Source organism: Brassica napus, chromosome C3 (assembly GCF_020379485.1).
Source record: "Brassica napus cultivar Da-Ae chromosome C3, Da-Ae, whole genome shotgun sequence".
NCBI lineage: Eukaryota > Viridiplantae > Streptophyta > Magnoliopsida > Brassicales > Brassicaceae > Brassica > Brassica napus.
Window position 1 is genome coordinate 41,037,732 of NC_063446.1, and position 18,822 is coordinate 41,056,553.

The 18,822-nt window shown below is 38.8% G+C and overlaps 3 protein-coding genes across 5 annotated transcripts; all 3 read left to right on the forward strand.

Moving 5' to 3' along the window:
* Window positions 1–1,001: 1,001 nt before the first annotated feature.
* BNAC03G51570D lies at window positions 1,002–4,232 on the forward strand. Its single transcript, XM_013865644.3, has 9 exons — window positions 1,002–1,424; window positions 1,732–1,826; window positions 2,049–2,128; window positions 2,226–2,267; window positions 2,357–2,484; window positions 2,757–2,937; window positions 3,166–3,344; window positions 3,507–3,689; window positions 3,774–4,232. The coding sequence occupies exons 1-9, from the start codon at window positions 1,069–1,071 to the stop codon at window positions 4,093–4,095; spliced, it is 1,566 nt and encodes a 521-aa protein (XP_013721098.1). The 5' UTR covers window positions 1,002–1,068; the 3' UTR covers window positions 4,096–4,232.
* Window positions 4,233–4,633: 401 nt separating this feature from the next.
* On the forward strand, window positions 4,634–6,484 carry LOC125583082 (glutathione S-transferase T3-like). Its single transcript, XM_048749635.1, has 4 exons — window positions 4,634–4,841; window positions 5,212–5,300; window positions 5,645–5,965; window positions 6,008–6,484. Exons 1-4 carry the CDS (start codon window positions 4,634–4,636, stop codon window positions 6,482–6,484), a joined length of 1,095 nt encoding a protein of 364 aa, XP_048605592.1.
* Window positions 6,485–15,364: 8,880 nt separating this feature from the next.
* LOC106424897 (protein EARLY FLOWERING 5) lies at window positions 15,365–18,391 on the forward strand. Of its 3 annotated transcripts, none has more exons than XM_048751596.1 (10): window positions 15,385–15,462; window positions 15,495–15,583; window positions 15,885–15,978; window positions 16,182–16,267; window positions 16,374–16,429; window positions 16,557–16,608; window positions 16,688–16,769; window positions 16,880–17,238; window positions 17,343–17,870; window positions 17,964–18,391. In XM_048751596.1, exons 2-10 carry the CDS (start codon window positions 15,503–15,505, stop codon window positions 18,192–18,194), a joined length of 1,569 nt encoding a protein of 522 aa, XP_048607553.1. In that variant the 5' UTR covers window positions 15,385–15,462; window positions 15,495–15,502; the 3' UTR covers window positions 18,195–18,391. The 3 variants fall into 3 exon arrangements, with proteins under 3 accessions (XP_048607552.1, XP_048607553.1, XP_048607554.1); XM_048751597.1 differs by adding an exon at window positions 15,684–15,738 and having other exon boundaries at window positions 15,400–15,583; XM_048751595.1 differs by having other exon boundaries at window positions 15,365–15,583.
* The last annotated feature ends 431 nt before the right edge of the window (window positions 18,392–18,822 follow it).

Consider the following 18,822-nt stretch of genomic DNA (forward strand, 5'->3'; position numbering starts at 1 on the left):
TCAGATGTTATGCTGAAGAGTGACACTTAAACACAACTTCCAACTCATGAGATTCTTGCTACACTTGTTGCTACTATTTCAGGTACATGATAAGTTTGTCAAATAGGAATTTTAGAATATTTTTTAAGGTTTAGTGTGTTTGCTCCGAGTTTCTCAGTGAATGGACATATAGGACTTGTTACTGTGATTAAACGAGAGATCTCAGTTTTTGCTTCATGTTTTCAGATTTGGTGACATTAACTCACTTGTTTCCATTTTTGTCAGCTAAGAGGCCTAAGGTTGTTAATTTTCCTGGAACCTCCCATGGCTAATCCACCTAAGTGAGAGCACTTCAGTTCAGATCAGAATAATTGAAATTTTGTGTGTTTGCTAACATTGTTTTATTTATTGTGTGGAATCCAAATCATAAACGCTACAAAGTTGAAGTCGACACTGACGCTCATTTGGCTCAAGGGTGGACAACTGATGATAGACACACCATCAACCGAGCCACCAGAAGAAAAAACAGTCAAAAAGTTAGAACGATGAAGCTGATTCCACAGCAAAAGCATAAATTTAGGAAGATGAAGGGTTTGAGGAAGGGTTCCAAAGCAAGGGTAGCAACCGTGTTAGGCCGACTGTCGTTATGACACAGAAAATGTCATAGAACAATTCCACTTGCATCATCTCTTACTTTCATTCCCAATCAATTTCCGGTTTGGTATGCAAACCAATGAAACTATATTATGCACAGTTTAGTACTTTGGTACAACCACACCTGCCTATGTGAGCTCTTTGAGCATACTTCAAAAAACAATTTATCAAGAAGTATCCCCATATTTTCTTCCTGTATTCTCTCTTTTATCATCACCATAATCTTTTTCATTTGTTTCATCTACATTATAGCTTAACTTGCAAGGTTATGAAAGGATTAGCTTTAGGTTGTTGGGCTTTATTTGTAATGGGCTGGTAGTTTCCAACAACATAATGTAAAGGCTTCGGCCTTTCAAATTACAAAAAGAAAAAAAAACTGATCGAATATGTTTTGCGCACAACAAGACAGCGAGCGAGAGGCCGAACAATCAGAACATGGATTCGCCGGATAAGATTCATCGCCGCTACAACGCCGCCGAGATTCTCCACGGCGCCGCAACCTCTATCTTTTCTATAATTCCTCTATTCCCTCCCAAAATGACGCCGTCTCGCGTATGCCTCCCACTTAGATTCTCGGACGTCTCTCCGTTCGAGTCGACGGTCAAGAACGATTCATCCACATCCACGTCATCTTCCGGGCTTAATTCGACGGTGAGGATATCATCTCTCAGCTCAGATGGGAAACGCGGTGGACCGGCTTTCGTGGGACAGGTGTTCAGTATGTGTGACCTTACTGGGACTGGTCTGATGGCGGTTTCTACGCACTTCGATATTCCTTTCATCTCCAAGAGGTTACTACTCTTATTCACTTTCATCTCAGTGTCAGGTTCCATGGAAAGGTTCAATTTTTTAAGTTTTTTTTTTTTTTTTAAGATTAGCTTTTTTTTTTTTTTAAGATTATCTGAATGATAGTTCTTGAATCTTTACTACTCTATATATTGGATTTGAACTAGTGTGTGAGGTGATTTACGTGTTGTCGATGAAATTGGATACGTTTTGGGGAACTAATCAGTAGAGCAAGTCAGGCTCTGAGTTAGATGAGTGGACAAACATATGTACCTTTTGTGTACTCATGCTTGTTTCTCTACTGATGTGCAGAACACCAGAGTGGCTAAAGAAAATGTTTTCAACTATCACTAAGAGCGAGAGGAAAGGCCCTGTCTTCCGATTTTTCATGGATCTTGGTGATGCAGGTGCACTCACAGTTCCCTTTGTAAGCTTTTTTTTAGTTATTTTACCAATTTGCAGTAATAAGTCTCTAGATGCTACTTGTGTAATTTGAAATGAATGGAACTTTCATTTTCCTTTTCTCTCCTATAACTCACAGTAGCAAACCATGTTCTTTTACTTTCTGCATGATTAAGCAATGTTTTCTGGTTTCCGTTTTTCCCTGACGTGTATGTGTGTTCTCACAGTTTCATATGTTAAAAAACTAAATATTCCAAGCGGAGTGGTTGGAGCTTGTCGACTTGATTTGGCCTATGAGCATTTCAAGGTAGGCCTCCATTGGCACTAGTATGTATGTATTTATGCTTTAACGTAGGAGATATTCAGATACTGAATTTAATTTGTTTCATTTCTTTTTTTCTCAGGAGAAGCCTCACTTATTTCAGTTTGTTCCAAATGAGAGACAGGTAGGAGATGCTCCAGTGTGACATGCACTTCTATGTCCCCTTTATTACCATATTCCTACTTCCTAGCTGAAATGATATCTGATTTGCAGGTCAAGGCTGCCAACAAACTTCTCAAGTCAATGCCACCAAATGAGAAAAAGCAAAGGGTGGATGGGGTTCCTGTTTTCGGTGCTCAAAACTTGGATATTGCTGTTGCAACTTCAGATGGGATTAAGTGGTGAGCTTTACTGATGAAAAACACTATTATATGAATTTGGTAGGAAGTGTAATTATATTTGCTTTTCTCGTTCTCTGGCGTCATTTCCCTCCAGTTTTTTTTGGTTGATGGTTTCCTCAATTCAATCTGCTTAGCTTTAAAATTCTCGTGCGGACTTGGCTGCTGTTGTTTAATTTGACAGTTGTGCAAATTTTTTCTTCAAGAATTTATCAATAGTAAGAAAAATTAACTGGGATTGATATTTGTATCTAAAGTGTTCTACCTTTTACCAGGTATACCCCATATTTCTTTGATAAAGCGGTACTAGATAACATTCTTGAAGAGTCAGTGGATCAACATTTCCATACTTTAATCCAAACCCGGCACGTGCAACGAAGACGAGATGTTGTTGATGACAGCTTAACTTCAGAGATTATGGAAGAGATGGGAGACAGCATGCTAGAGCCGCCTGAGGTACACAGATTGATTCATTTTAGGATAAAAGTAAAGATGACAATTGACCGTGGTATTATAATAATCAGGAATGTGACTTGCCGGAACAGAATCTGTTAGTTGCTTGGTGCTTGTGGATAGCTCATTATTTCTAGCAGACAAAATATTGATAATGACTTTTGTTGGGTCGTTTCTTTGAATATCTAAAAAACTTGTGGTTGTTGTTCTATTTTGTTAATCAAATTGCAGGTTCAAGAAGCCATGGAAGAGATCGGCACTTCTGGAATTCCTCTGAGTGTTGTGGCAAAGGCTGCTGAGATTCAGCTCCTATACGCCGTAGACAGAGTGCTTCTAGGTAGTCGATGGTTCCGGAAAGCCACAGGCATCCAGCCAAAGTTACCTTATCTCGTCGATTCTTTTGAAAGAAGGTATGCATGCATCTGTTGTTCTTTTTGCTTCTTAGGCTTTCCGTTTTCTTGGAAATTGGTTGAGTGAAAGCGGTAGTAGTTTAATTTCCAACACCTAAACACTCGTAAAATGCCTCGCGTTTGTCATTAATTGGTTTACTTTTTCTTCCTCATTGCTCGTAGGAGCGCGTTATCAATCCAACGAGCGCCAGGGTCAACAACCAAATGTCTTGGTGATTCAGACTCCTCTGCATCACTGCTTAAAGTAGAAGACGGCAGTCCAAGCGAGGAGGAAAAGAGGCAGCAAAGTCTCTGGTTTCCTTTTCGAGATTGGCTTAACGCGCAAAAGGATTCATCAGGTCAAAGGTAACCATTGTTCTCCAACGTTTGAAAACAAAATGTTCTAAAAGAGAGTATACAAATGGTTAAGAAACACAAGTATTTTTTCAGGGAGATGGAAAGTAGAGAGAGAGAAATGCAGAGGAGTCCTTTCTTACCAAAGATAACAATGGTAGGGATATCAACAGGAGAAGCTGCACAGATGAGTAAGGCTAATCTGAAGAAAACAATGGAAGATTTAACACAAGACTTGGAGCAGTCTGATGAAGGGAGTGATCATGGTTCGAATCGTTACGACCCTCTTAAGATCGAGGAGAGAGATCCGTTGTTCGTTGCAAACGTTGGAGATTACTATTCGGGTTTGGCTAGAGCTGGTTCTGCTCGGTGGTCACGTCGAGGTGATGACCGTAACGAAACACCTCCTAGGTCATAAGCCTCCCTTGCTGTTACTTGTTATATGATAGGGACATGTATTTTTACTTTATTAAGAAAACGTTTCATGAAAAGTTGATTCTTGTTGTAAACTTAAAGTCGTTATTATTAATCATAACATATAGTGCCCTTAGAGCATGACCACTGGTGGTCCTTGCTAGGGAGTTCTAAAGAAAATGACCAAATAAATAAATGAAAAATAGCGAAAAAAGAAAGAAGCGGTGTTTAAATTGGGAGTTTTAGTAATGGTAAGGAGTCTTACGTGGCAATCAATCATTGGACCGTTCTCGTTTTTGTTTCTCTCCTTCGGTCGGGGTTTCGCGAAAAAATCAAAGGGCTTCTCTCTCGTTTTCTCCGTCTTCTCTCTTCTCCTCTCTATCGACGACTCCGACTAGTCTCACTCCGTCGTCTCGGTTGCTCCATCTCCGTCTGTGAGGCCGTCGTCGCTCTCGGTCTGTCGTCTGTCTCACTCCGTGTTCTCTCTCCAACGGATCACTAGTTCTCTGTCGCTCCATTTTCTCTCTGGCGACGTCTTCTCTATGGATCTGTCTTCTCTCAGGATATGTCTTCTCTGGCAATCCGTGAGCCTTCTCGCTCGGTCCGTCTCCTCTTTCTCTGCATCATCCTCTAATCCGATCCGTGAACGGTTTCGCTTCCACTTCCTCTCCGAAGCTTCTCTTCCGCCAGTTCTTGGTGAAAGAGTCCTCCACTTTCAACGACTACTCGCCGACGTCTCGCTTCCGGAGTGTAAGCGTCTTTCTTTGAATCAAATTTCAATTATACGATTTGGGTTTTGGTGAAATTGTTTTGATCTCATCGTTTTGTCGACAAAGTTGGAATCTTTTTGAAGTGTGTTTTAGATCAGGTTCATGATTTAGAATCTTCTGTGGGTTTGATCCGTGTTTATGTACTTGAGATTGATGAATTTGATCTCATTGTTTTACAATGGTTCAAATATGATCGAATCGGATCACATTCATAAATGGAATTGTTTTACAAAGGTTCAAACATGATTCATGATTCATAACTAACAAAATTTTTGGATTTAGTTTTCTCATACATTTTGCTCGGTTTTGTCATACATTTTGATTTGTTTTCTTTTTGTTTGTTGTGTAAGGGTTGGTGTTGTGTGGGGGTTGCAATGAGAGTATGGCTCACGGAACCCACTCTCTCTCAGAAACGCTTTCAAGTTCATCAACGAAAGAGGTAAAGTACACTTTTCTTTTAATGAGTGTTAGATATTGATTAGGTGGAATTAAATGGATTTGATTGTATGCTGCTATTTGTTAGTTGCGGGTTAGATATTGGTTGTCTTGGTTGTTATAGTTTTAGGTGAATGCATTGATTGCAATTAAAAACATAACCATTGAAACTTCAACTACTAAAAACTTTAAACCACTATAAAATCAGAACAACACACACTTTGAACAACACACAGATAAAAAAAAATAGAAGCTTTCTGCGTCTCTATGGATCCATTTAGTCATATTAGTGGTAGCTATCAAAGCCTATTAAACAGTCAAAATCCAAACACTCAACACCCTTATCAGTCTGGCCCTCTTGAGCCTAGTATACAACTCTCTGCGTCTGATGCCTCTGTCTTCGGTTCACAATGGACTGAAGATGGCAATGAAGACGCAGAGATTGTGTATGACCGTAAAGAGAGACGTAAATGGTCACCAGCAGAGGACGGTGTGCTCATAAGTGCTTGGTTGAACACCTCCAAAGATGCAGTGGTTTCGAATGAGCAGAAAACAATTGCGTTTTGGAAACGAATTGCGGCTTATTATGCTGCGAGTCCAAAGCTGGCAGGACTCCAAAAGAGAGAGCCAACGCACTGTAAATCAAGGTGGGGCAAGATAAATGAGGGGGTGTGTAAGTTTGTTGGATGTTATGAAGCTGCAAAGAAATAGAGGTCGAGTGGGCAGAACGAGAATGACGTTTTGAAGATGGCTCACGAGATTTTCTACAACGATTACAAGGCGAGGTTCACAATGGAGCATGCATGGTTGGAGCTTCGCCATGATCAGAAATGGTGTGGAGCCTCTACAACTAAAGATAAATTTCACTCAAAGAGAAGGAAGCTCGATGACCACTCGGTACAGACAGCATCCTCTGTTGCAGGAAGTCATGGAGAGGATGAGGTTCGCCCAGTTGGTGTTAAAGCATCAAAGGCAAAAGCAAAAAAGTCTGTGACCAAGTCAGCGACTTTGGAAGAAGACGGTAGGGAGTTGCAGAGGATCTGGGAGATTCAGCAGAAGGATTATGCTGAGAAAGATAGGCTTAATAAGCAGAAATTACTTGACAAACTATTGGCCATGACAGAGCCACTGAGTGAACTTGAAATGGCTTTGAAAACTAAGCTTATTACTGAGATGTTGGCACTTTAGTTTTAGCTTGAGTTTATGCTTCTGTCGAGTGTTTTAAAAATTTGCTTCTGTCCGAGTCTGTATGCTTATGCTTTGTGATTCAGTTGAGTCTTTGTGATTCTGTCGAGTCTTTATGCTTCTGTCCGAGCCTGTATGCTTATGTTGTTGGATAATGGTTAATGTTTCTGATGTTTTAATGGTAATCCGTGAGCCTGATGTTTTAATGCTTGATGTTAAAGGTACATGGTCTGATTTATCTTCCCTCTCTTTGTTTTATTGTAGGTGGGTCACATGGTTTGTTGTGGTCTCGTGAAGACAATGTTGTGTGATATGTTGTGGTCTCGTGACATAAGAAGACAATGTTGTGTGATATGTTGTGGTCTCATGACAGAAGAAGACAATGTTCTGTGATATGTTGTTGTGGTCTCGTGTAAGATATTTGTTTTGTAATGTATGTTGTAACAACTTGTATTGTTTCACGTTTCTTTTTAATTTATACCAACCAAATGGAACTTCTCTTTATAAACTTCAACAACAACACTCAAATGCTCTAACATTTAACCGAGCAAAACAAAACAACAACAACACTCAAATGCTCTCAAGCCTTTCCATTTATAAACTTTGTTTTTCTTTATAAACTTTGTTCTTCTTCACATTTCTTCATATCTTTCCGCTTTAAGCATTCTCGTTTGGTTAAAAACTTTTTTTAATGGCATTTTCTTCTAATAATTTCGAAGAAATGGATGAAAGATTTGAAGAAATTTTCGATCAACAAATCGAAAATCTTCTCATTCGTCATGGTGAACGTCAAGAAGCATCAAGATCAAAAAAGAAACGAGCCTACATTGAAAGACACCGAGAACAAGGACACATGCAGTTATGGAACGATTATTTTAGTGAAGATGCAACATATCCTTCTCACATGTTTCGACGCCAGTTTCGAATGAACAAGCCCTTGTTCATGCGTATTGTTGATCGACTCTCCGCTGAAATCCCATACTTTCAACAAAGAAGAGATGCTACTGGAAGGTACGGTCACTCTCCGTTACAAAAGGCAACGACAGCTATTCGTATGATGGCATATGGTTCCCCAGCTGATGCGGTCGACGAATACCTCCGACTTGGTGAGACCACCGCACTTTTATGCTTGGAACATTTCGTTGAAGGCATCATCACTTTATTTGGAGATGAGTATCTAAGAAGACCCACGCCAGAAGATCTTCAACGACTACTCGATATTGGAGAGATACGCGGATTTCCCGGGATGATAGGAAGCATAAATTGTATGCATTGGGAGTGGAAGAATTGTCCAACCGCATGGAAAGGTCAATATACACGTGGATCAGGAAAGCCAACCATTGTTTTAGATGTTGTAGCTTCACAAGATCTCTGGATATGACATGCGTTTTTTGGACCTCCAGGTACATTAAACGATATCAATATTCTTGATCGATCACCAGTTTTTGATGATATATTACAAGGTCGAGCTCCAAAAGTGAATTACATTGTCAATGGACACGAGTACCATTTGGCTTACTATCTCACTGATGGTATTTATCCAAAATGGGCTACTTTTGTCCAATCTATTCCAAGTCCACAAGGTCCGAAAGCATCCTTATTCGCTAAACAACAAGAAGCGGTACGTAAAGAGGTCGAGCGTGCTTTCGGGGTCTTGCAAGCTCGATTTGCCATAGTCAAAAATCCAACTCTTTTGTGGGATAAAATAAAGATTGGAAATATAATGAGAGCATGTATCATTCTACATAATATGATCGTAGAAGACGAACGAGATGGGTACACTCAGTTTGATGTATCAGTTTCGCACAACCGGAATCAAACCAAAGTTCACAAGTGGATTTAGACTTTTCTTCAGATATGCCTTCAAATCTCGGGAATATGATGAATATTCGGAATGAAATTCGTGATAACAAAATACATCAACAATTGAAAGCTGATTTGGTTGAGAATATCTGGCAAAAATTTGGAAGAAATTATGATTTCAACTAATCGGTTTTTTCTTGTTTACGATTAATAATTGTATTTTCAATTTCAATATGTTGTAATGCCTTCTTTTAAGTAAAATTTAAGATTTTTCATTGTATGAAATTCAATCATTTTACTTAAAAAAAAAATTAAGGACCCCTATGAGGTCCTACCATTGGACAAGGAAAAAATAATTTAGCTAAACAAAGGTCCTTAACCCTTACAATCATTGTTTTTATTACTAATTAATTGTTAAGTACCCTTAAGGGCTCCTTATTGATGGACATGCTCTTATATATGAGAATTACAAAGAGATAAAAGAAAAGACATAAATATGGAAAGTGTACAAATACAAGGAAAAAGAAAACTAGGGTTTCCCCTTCTCTCTAAGTCTAAACCGCCTCTCTCTCTCTCTCTCCTGCGGCTGCCTCTCTCTCTCTAGGTATCGGGCATGTCATGGACCGGGCCGGTTATGGACATCCACAATATGATTTATAACACTCTCCTTGGATGCCATAACCATACAGGGAATGTAATACGCTTTAGATGTTGCCTCATTAAAACCTTACCAGGAAAACCCAGTGGGACAAAACCATGGTGAAGGAAAAAGAGTACAACACGTATACTCCCCCTGTTCTGAACATCACTGAAGATCTTTCATTCTACGCATCCCAATCTGATGCGTGAGCTTCCTGAACGTGCAGGTAGGAAGTGATTTGGTGAACATGTCGGCTTCTTGCACTCGGCCATCCCACAATTTGATCGGACATGTTGGGTCATCGACCTCAACCATACACACTCGCGGCTGGCCTCATGTATGGCCAATATTTCCTAATGGTTCGAAGATGTGGCCGTGATCGTCTGCTTCATGGAACACCATGATATGGCCGTACCTCCATGTGTAAAGACATAGCCTGTCTGTGATCGAGCATTGCGTGGATCTGATAAATAACCTGCATCAGCAAAGCCAACTAAACCATCTTTGTTATGGTTAGTATAAAATATACCCAAGTCTTTCGTTCCTTGCAGGTAACGAAGAACATGTTTAATCCCGTTCTAGTGCCTTTGGGTCGATCATGAGCTACATCTAGCTAATAGATTACGGAAAATTATTTATCTAGCCTTGTATGGCTCACCAAATCCGTAAAAACTTTATGGCACTTAGACATGGCATTTCGGGACCACGGATCTCCTCATTTTCTTCATTAGGGCCGAAATTATCTTTTTTTTTAAACTGAGGGACCTTATAAATATGGGACTTGTCAATTCGTAAGCTTAGTCCATATCAAACTTCTTGAGCACGTTATGTATGTCATTTGATGCATAAGGATTTTCTTATCAAGGTGCTAAATGTATAATCCAATATATAATCTTGTTTTCCCAAAACCTTTCATGTTGAATTCGAATTCTTTCTTGATGTGTTCTATCTTTGGGAAATTTCTCCAGAGGTTCCTAGGATATTAAATATTGTTCTCGAGAACTTGATGTTCGGTAGTTCGATACCCTCTGGAACTTTTACATATATTTCGTTATCCAATGGACCGTATAGATATGTATTTTATTTGCCAGACTTATAAGGAATCAGAATGTCGTTGCATCCACCACATAGGAGTATGTCTCCTTTATAATTGATTTCAGGTCTTTGTGAGAACTTTATGCAATTTCGCCATTCTTATTATGTATTCTCACCAAAGACTTATTTATGTCCAACTGGTTTGACTACATATCTTCTCTTAAGAGATTTCATATACCACGTCTTATAGCATTATCAATTTTCTTAATCAATTTCTCTGAGTAATTTCTCTGAGTACACTCTATGATAGACGTTGGTTTCATGATCCTTGCTTTTGTCAAGCGCTTTTGCATTCAAATATTATATCATCAATCGACGTCGATATTATTTTACCGGTTTCATTTATAATCCAGACATGACATAATGCATTTAGATCATATTATTTTCAGGTACCTGATCTTTATTCATGGTCATGTCTAAAGTTTCCTTTAGACAACCTTAATTTCGGATCTGCCCTTTCAATTTTATGCTCTTCTTATTTTCGAGTAATACATGTATGGAACTGTCTTATCTTAACTAAGTCCAATATCAATTTTATTAGAGCATAACCTGCTGGTATATTTCAGTTTGGGTCATCAAACATGTCTGGAAATTGACTTGTTTAAGTTCTGAGAATGATTCATTCTTTGGACTCTTATTCTATATTCATATTTGAGGATCATTATTCATTCTCGAAATCGTTTACCATCTTATAATTTCTCTCCCTGATGTTGGATATACGGATTTATCTAATCCATGGCTTAGCCTTAATAATATCTCTCGTGGCTTTTTGTATTCTTATGGAGAATTATATCCAACGTATACACTTAATTCAATTTCAGATCCCATCTTATAACTTTGTGGTGGAGCAACTTATTTAAGTTCTCTATATGGGAACATTAATTCTTGACCCTTTATCAAATTTATGGGAGAGTCTCTATTTGTTCTTTGGCATTATGTTAACAAATTTTACTGCAACTTATAAGGATTCATAAATCCACCGGTATCACCAATTACTCTTGCAAACTTATTGCAGATTTTGACAAGGATATGTACAACCATATGTCGTCACATATGATGGATGATCAGTCCATCCGTGGGTGATCAAGCCCACAAAATTCCTTGCTTATTTTCGAAATATCATGGTGAATACTCTTATTATCAATTCCCTTATTCAAAGGGGCAGCATATCTTAAACCATTCAATAGAATGTCGCATACTTAACCGAAATGGCATGACCGGTTTACCAATCATTAATCTCCATATAATCTTTGTAGGGGTTATTGGTTGTTGTATTTTAATGAATTTGAAAATTCGAACTAAATCTAGTGTTATTGGTTCTATGATTTTCAAATCTGTATTAAAATCATGTGTTATTGGTTTAATGATTCATAAATTCTATATTAAATCAAGTGTTATTCAATCCTACGGATTTACTAATAAATTTGATTTTATAATGGATTTGAATGGATTTTTTTGGATTTTTTTGTTAAAAATACAAAGACTCAAATCCGAGGGAAAACCTCCGGATTTGTAAATACTAATCCGAAAAAATTTAAAAATCTTTATATTTTACGTGGATTTATAAATACTACACGGATTTCTAAATCAATCAAAATATATAAACCAATAACACCTCCTTTATGTTGTGCAATTTCGTTTTCAGATTTGATTTGGGCTATTATTGTCGTGGATGCTTAATAGATTTCATATTTGGCCAATAGAAATTGTGTGATTTTATTATTTGACTAGATTTCATATTTGGCCAATAGAAATTTCAATTTGGCCAAGGGATTTCCTATTTGGCCAAGGTTTCACCTTTATGGCCAAGGAAAAACGGTTAATGTTTGTCTTTGGCCAAGCTTTTGCCTTCGGTCAAGGTCATTTAAGGTTGGCCAAGAGAATTCAGACTTTGCATTTGATCAAGATTTAAGCTAGGCCAAGCTTTACATTTGTCCAAGCTTTACATTGTTCAATAGGCCAAACATATGTTTCGGCCAAGCCAAATCTGAATGGTTCTAGGATTCTTATAGATTTCGGCCAAGGAGTAATTTTATGATCAGATTTTAAGTTTTAAACATGTTCAAAGAAATGACAACATAGAAATGAAAAAAACACCAAAGCAAAGAACACAAAATTTAGAATACAAATGTCGAAATCATTCTTCAGTCTTTTAGACAATCTGAAGTTTCATAATCCATAAGATCGTCTTTATCATGATTGAAATCATTTTCATCATCTTGATAAGTCATATGGGCTTCAGGATTCTTCCCTTTCAAACTCTCTTGATAGAGATCAACTAGATGCTTGGGAGTCCTACAAGTCTTAGCCCAATGATTGCCAATACCACATCTACGGCACATTGATTTGCTTGAAGTGGTCGAGTGTTGAGGTTTAAATGAAGAGCCACGTCCGCGACCATGACCTCGTCCAAATGAGCCATGGTCACGCCCATGGTCTCGACCATGTTGATTCCCTCGCCCGCGGCCAAAGGAGCTTCGACCAGGGCCACGTCCATTCCTATTTCCTCGACCACGGCCATGATGGTCGTTTCCTTGGACGTGATGGGATTCTTTATTTTCCTCTGTGGCGTGTGCTTCAGGTGGTGGGGCTGAGCCAGAAGGTCTCATTTCACTGTTTCTCATCAATAATTCATTGTTCTGCTCAGTGAACAAGAGACAAGAAATAAGATTAGCATAGGTCGTGAAACCTTTCTCACGGTACTGTTGTTGTAACAGCACATTGCTTGTGTGGAAAGTGGAAAAGGTTTTCTCAAGCATATCCTGATCCGTAATACTTTCATCACACAGTTTCAATTTTGAAACAATCTTAAACAGTGTCTAGTTATACTCGTCCACGGACTTAAAGTCCTGGATCTGAGATTCCTCCAATCAAACCGAGCCTTTAGTAAGATCACCGTTCTCTGGTGATTATATCTCGATTTCAATTCATTCCAAAGATCTAAAAGATTCTCAATGGTCAGATACTGATCTTTGAGACTCTCAGTTAGATGATGGCGAATGATAAAGATGGCTCTGTATCGATCTTTCTCACTGACATTATAGTCCTTGGTGATACACTCACCAAGTCCCTTGGATTTCAGGATGATCTTAGCATCAAGCGCCCATTGAAGATAATTATCTCCAGAGATATTTGGGGCAGCAAAATTCAAGTTGTTGATTTTCGACATTTGAAGTCATAGATTGATAATTTTAGATCTTTAGGATTAATTTCAATGTTCAAACAAAGCAATAAGCCTTACGGCCAAGAAACAAGCCTCACGGCCAAAACAGGAAACAAGCCGCACGGCCAAGGATTCAAACAGTTCGTTTTAATGCATTCAGTTCATTGTGTAATTGCAATCCTAACATAGATGGTTTCTATCAGTTCATATGATGCAATCAATACGGCAATGCACAAACATCAATCACACGGCCAAGTCAAAGATCAATCATACGGCTATTTGATTTCAATTCAATACCACCCTAGCATAAAGTTCTAAGTGTAATTGCAATCAATCAATGTGATCAGTTTATGTATGAATGATGCAACAAGCCGCACAGCCAAGATATGATATGATCAAGTGATTTTAATTAAAACTATCAAGGCTATCAAAATAGGGTTTCAATCAATTCAATATCAAATTTGAGATTAAACAATCTTAGCAACAGTTCTAGGTGATCAAAACAATCAATTCAGATTCAAATTCAAACAATCAAAATGATTTTCAAATTAGGTTTTAGGGTTTCGATTTTGATCTTAGATCAAAGGAGTTTGATTTGAGATTCAAAACCATTAAGGATTTCGATTTTAATTGATCAATCTCGATTTAGGATTTGGGGTATCGAACTTTTGAGCTTCGATTTACTCATTAGGGTTTTGATCTATTATCCTATGGTTTTGATTCATAAAGATTAGAATTTTAGGGTTTCATTCTTTATCAAACAATCCAAATTCGATTATAGGTTCTTAGGTTTCGAATTACCTTTAACCTTAGATGATTGTTGAACTGGACCACCAAAGAGATGAACTGCGAGCTGATCGGGAACGGAACGCGAGCTGTCCAACGTGCTGATCGAGTCGCGAGCTGATGTTGTCGCGAACGGAAGCACGAATGGATTGAGGCTGATCGGAGACACGAGCTGGAATGGATCAAGTCGCTTATATCGGGTCGCGAACGTCTGATCGGGAACGCCTTGATCGTCTGTCGCGAACGAGCTATGAACTCCTTTTGATCTGAATGGAAAAGAGAGTTTGATCACACAGGCAGCAACTCCTCTCGGCTTGAACTCCTTGTTGATATTAGACTTGCACAGGAGTTGAGTTCGGTTAGAAAATCCTTGTTGGAATCGGATTTGTTTTCCAAAGCAAATCGGCGCGCACTGTATCAGTGCGTGAGGGCGCGTCGATGGTCAGATCGACAAGCGGTTTGCACTGACTGATTCGTCTCGGCAAGGGCTTCGATTTGATATCTTGATCGTTTTCTGTATCCTCACGGTTTGGGAGAACGCCCTCTTTGAAGTTCCGAGGCAGATTCCTTTTCGTTTAGGGTTTGATGATTTTTGGCTGAGTTGAAAAATATTTTGTGGGGCTTAGTGCTAGAGGCTATCGTGCTGATAACGTGTTGTAAACTTAAGGATTAGAATCTATAAGTTTTTATTATTAATCATAACATATGGTGCCCTTATATATGAGAACTACAAAGAGATAAAAGGAAAAACATAAATATGAAAAGTGTACAAATACAAGGAAAAAGGAAACTAGGGTTTCTCTTTCTCTCTAAGTCTAAACCACATCTCTCTCTCCTGCGGCCACCTCTCTCTCTAGGTATTGGGCTGGTCATGGACCTGACCGGTTATGAATACAATATGATTTATAACAATTCTTTAGTAGTAGTTGTTATAAACAATTTTGAACTTGCATGAAGTAAAATTTCAGTTATGGAAAAAAAGTAACGACGGTTAAGATGATTATCGTTAAGGCCATTCGCATTGGAGGTTCAAGACAGAAGTTCACACGTTTTTCGAGAAGAAAAAATATTAAAATAATCGGATTTTAATGAACCCGGCTCGTGCAGATTCGCTGGAGTGAACCCGGGTCGTTACTGTTCAGCGAGCCCCACGCCACGTGGCGGTCCACTATTGATCAATTTTTTTTTAAAAAAAAAATAAAAATAAAAATCAAACGAAAAAAAAATAAATAAAAAAAAAATTCACATGATGAACCCCAACCGGGGGTTCATTAATGCGGCTGCCCTAACACCGTGCATATTATCTCTGATCAAAAATGAAAAATCAAAATTAAGAATGGGCCTTGATAGTAAGGGCACTACAAATGGGCCTTAGCACAATAATGGCCCGTTTTGATGTTATCAACAACCTCGCGTAGAAGATTAGATAGATCGAGCAAAGCTGAGAAATCGAAAACTAGTTTTGGTGGAGAAAGTGATAAGAACCCTAATTATACGTGTCCTGTATTGTGAACCAAAACCCTAAATCGGGAAGATGAAGACGACGAAAGGAGGGAAAGTGATGAACCCTACTGATGCTTACCGCAAGCAGATCCGCAAGAGGGAGATCAAACGTGTAAGTTATCGGATTCAATTCTTTCGAAAATTTGGGGGATTATTATTTTTTTTAATCTGCTGTATGATTTCGATTGGATCCATATCTTTGTTGTTCATAGTATGTTTTGGAGAATTTAACATTAGCTCAGGTGGATAAATCTGCGTATGAAAAAGGTTACCTTTACCCTAAATTATACTTGTATTTTGATTCGAACTTTGAAAAAGATGATATTTTTGTACCAATATTGTGTTCAAGACTTGTCTCATTGTCTCTCGACCAATATTATTATACTTTAGCTTTGTTTTGATTTTTTAAACAGAACAAGAAAGAGAGGCAGAAGGTGAGAGAGGTGGGGATATTGAAGAAGGATCCTGAGCAAATCAAGGAACAGATCAGGAAACTTGATATGTCTAGTAAGTCATTCTCTACTCCCTTTAATTCAGTAAGATTTATCTCTGTGGTCACTCTTGGGGGTATTCAATCAAACTTTGTCTTTTCCCCGCTTCTTGGCTTGCAAGTTTCTCCTGTGTCTCTCAAACCCGAAGAATGTTTATAGACTTGTTCAATAGTTCAAATGTTTCTGAAAAATAATACATAGGTTGTTGATTTGGTGTAGAGGCTGAAGGTGCTCTGGACAAAGCCAGGAAACATAAGAAGAGACAGCTTGAAGATACTCTCAAAATGGTCGAGAAGAAGAGAAAGGTAATTCTCTGGTTTGGGTTACTTTGGTTCTTGCTATTTTGCGTCGCTTTACTCTGATTTGGCATCTCTTCTTTTTTTTTTTTTTTTTTTGGCTTTGTTTTCACAGGAATATGAGGAGAAAAGGAAGGAGCAAGGAGAGGCTACTACCTCTGTTATGTTCAGGTGAATACTAATCCTTCTATTCCTTTACTCTCTTTACCTCTCTTCTACGCATTGATCGCTAAAGTTGTCATCATCAGCTTTCTATTAGTTATTAGTTATTACCTGTTTTCTTTTATCTTATATGCAGTCACCTGCCTCCTCAACGAAGAATAGCCGGTGAAGAGGACTTAAAGCCAGAGGTACTTAGTTTCTCTTCTTTTCAGTCCCTGCTTGATTTTGAAACAAACTTCTCTCACTTTTTTTGGCATTTCATGACAGGACTCTGTTTATTATCACCCTACTTTGAACCCCACTGGTGCACCACCGCCCGGAAAGCCACCAATGTATCATTCATCCATAGGTACATCTCTTTTGTTACTACTACTTCCTACAAAACCGAAACAGTCATTTCTTTCTTACATCCTTTTTATTTTCTTTAGTAAAAAAAGGATTTGTTTTAACGTATTTCAGGAACTAGAATCTCCTCAGATGGTGCTTCATCTAGCGGTCCTGCATTGTCTTCCAATACCGAGTCAGAAGACTCCACCTTGGTTGCTCCTCCTCAGCCTCCTCTACCAGATGGTACTAATGCTTTATCTGCTTCTTTGCCGCTTCCCCCTCCACCTCCTTTGCCACCAACTACAGGCCTTGCTTTACCCCATCCACAATTTCCACCACCGCCTCCTGGTCCCCCTCCAAATGAACATGATCTGGCTCTGGTTCGTCTTCCACTTCCTCAATCCTCCCAACTCCCTCCTCCTGTTCTAAATGGAAGTGAAGGCGATGGCAGGTTCCCTGAATCTTCAGTTCAAACCTTCGACGAGGGCAAGGTAAAAACTCATTCTATTATTAATAGCTATCTTAAATGGTGTAGCTGAGATGATTTTATGTAGCAGATTGAAACTTGATTACATTTTTTATCTCCACTGTGCAGAATGCTAATATGCACTCCATCCCTCCGCCTCCACCACCTGCCTTTCCCTCCAAGCTTCCAAGCAACGAATCTGAGACTGGTCCACCAGAACCTAACTCCAGTAGTTTCCAAAATTCTAACATATCTCAGATGGTTGCACCACCACCACCACCACCACCACCTTTACATCAGCAACATCAACCAACGTTTGCAGGAGCTCCGGCTTCAATGACTAATTTTCAACATGATGGTCTTCTGCCACCAGGAATGATGCGTTTTCCACCCCCACCGCCTCCACACGATATGCATCCTCCTCATCCTGGAATGTACGGTGGTCATCTAATCCCTAGGCCACCGTATGGCCCACCACCTGGACCACCACCTATGATGAGACCGCCACTTCCGCCGGGACCACCACCGTCTAGTTTTGAAGATAGTCAATTAATGATGAGGCCATATGTACCAAGCAAACCATCTTATGTAAAATCCGCTGCTCCTACTGTTGTCAGGAGACCACTAGCTCAACACACACCTGCGCTTACATCTATGGTGAGTTATATACATGAATTCACTTTGTGGTTTTGTCTCATGTGACGTCCGTACATCTTTTCAAATGGTTAATTTGTTGTTATTGATCTACAGGTCCCTGCCTCGGTTAGAGTCAGAAGAGAATCCGCAGCTGTAACCAAACCAAAGCCAAAGACTTCGGTAGCCACGAGCTTAAGTTTTAAACCAAGATCTATGGTGGCTTCTGCTGCACCGGTGAAGGTAGAGCCAACCAAGACAGCTGCAGCTCCAAAGCCACCGAGCATTGATGATTCTTACAGTGCCTTCTTGGAGGACATGAAAGCTCTTGGAGCACTTGATGGTTAGGCTGTGTGACTTGTGTCCTTTTAAAAACATCGTTGTTGTTCTTTGAACATATATTTACTTGTTGAGCAATACATTGTTTGAAAACATTTTCTAAACTAGAAATGCTGTAGCATTCAAAGAGAACATGTGGTTGACAAAATCTTACCTATAAATTGGGTAAGAAAATATGGCCAATAATTGATTTCAAATTACCCCTTTTTGACGCTACTCTTGGAAGTTAATGCCAGAATAGGTTCTTGTTCTTCTGTCACTTTAAATTAGTGTTACCTACTTGTAACTGCGGCAAAAAAAATTACTAGATCCTTTGCTATAGTTGTCATAGATTTTCTTTTTCCTTTTTGTTATTTTTTTGTGGAAATTTCAAGAAAAAAAACGTAGGTTGTAATTGAAACACACATGCACGGATAGATGTATAATCGGAATGAAGGCATGATGATGCAAGTATTTTTATAGGTCAACCAAAGACTTCATTAGGCTGAGCGACAAGAATTTGGAAGTGGGTAATACGGAAATGGTCCAGTTCCTGTATTCATTAAATTAAGTTAAAAGTTTTGTATCCTTTAGTCAAAAAGGAAAAAGCAAAATCTTATCTGCCTTCGGAAGTGATATATCAGTGTGCGAATACAAA

What these genes read in the sequence shown, in the direction of transcription:
- BNAC03G51570D (XM_013865644.3), top strand. Translation starts at nt 1,069, where the DNA reads ATGGATTCGCCGGATAAGATTCATCGCCGCTACAACGCCGCCGAGATT. An exon ending in GTCGATTCTTTTGAAAGAAG is followed by an intron (nt 3,345 to 3,506) that starts GTATGCATGCAT and finishes CATTGCTCGTAG; the next exon opens with GAGCGCGTTATCAATCCAAC. An exon ending in AAGGATTCATCAGGTCAAAG is followed by an intron (nt 3,690 to 3,773) that starts GTAACCATTGTT and finishes GTATTTTTTCAG; the next exon opens with GGAGATGGAAAGTAGAGAGA.
- LOC125583082 (XM_048749635.1), top strand. Translation starts at nt 4,634, where the DNA reads ATGGATCTGTCTTCTCTCAGGATATGTCTTCTCTGGCAATCCGTGAGC. An exon ending in CAAGTTCATCAACGAAAGAG is followed by an intron (nt 5,301 to 5,644) that starts GTAAAGTACACT and finishes CACCCTTATCAG; the next exon opens with TCTGGCCCTCTTGAGCCTAG. An exon ending in GGGGCAAGATAAATGAGGGG is followed by an intron (nt 5,966 to 6,007) that starts GTGTGTAAGTTT and finishes GCAAAGAAATAG; the next exon opens with AGGTCGAGTGGGCAGAACGA.
- LOC106424897 (XM_048751595.1), top strand. Translation starts at nt 15,503, where the DNA reads ATGAAGACGACGAAAGGAGGGAAAGTGATGAACCCTACTGATGCTTAC. An exon ending in TGGTCGAGAAGAAGAGAAAG is followed by an intron (nt 16,268 to 16,373) that starts GTAATTCTCTGG and finishes TTGTTTTCACAG; the next exon opens with GAATATGAGGAGAAAAGGAA. An exon ending in CACCTGCGCTTACATCTATG is followed by an intron (nt 17,871 to 17,963) that starts GTGAGTTATATA and finishes ATTGATCTACAG; the next exon opens with GTCCCTGCCTCGGTTAGAGT.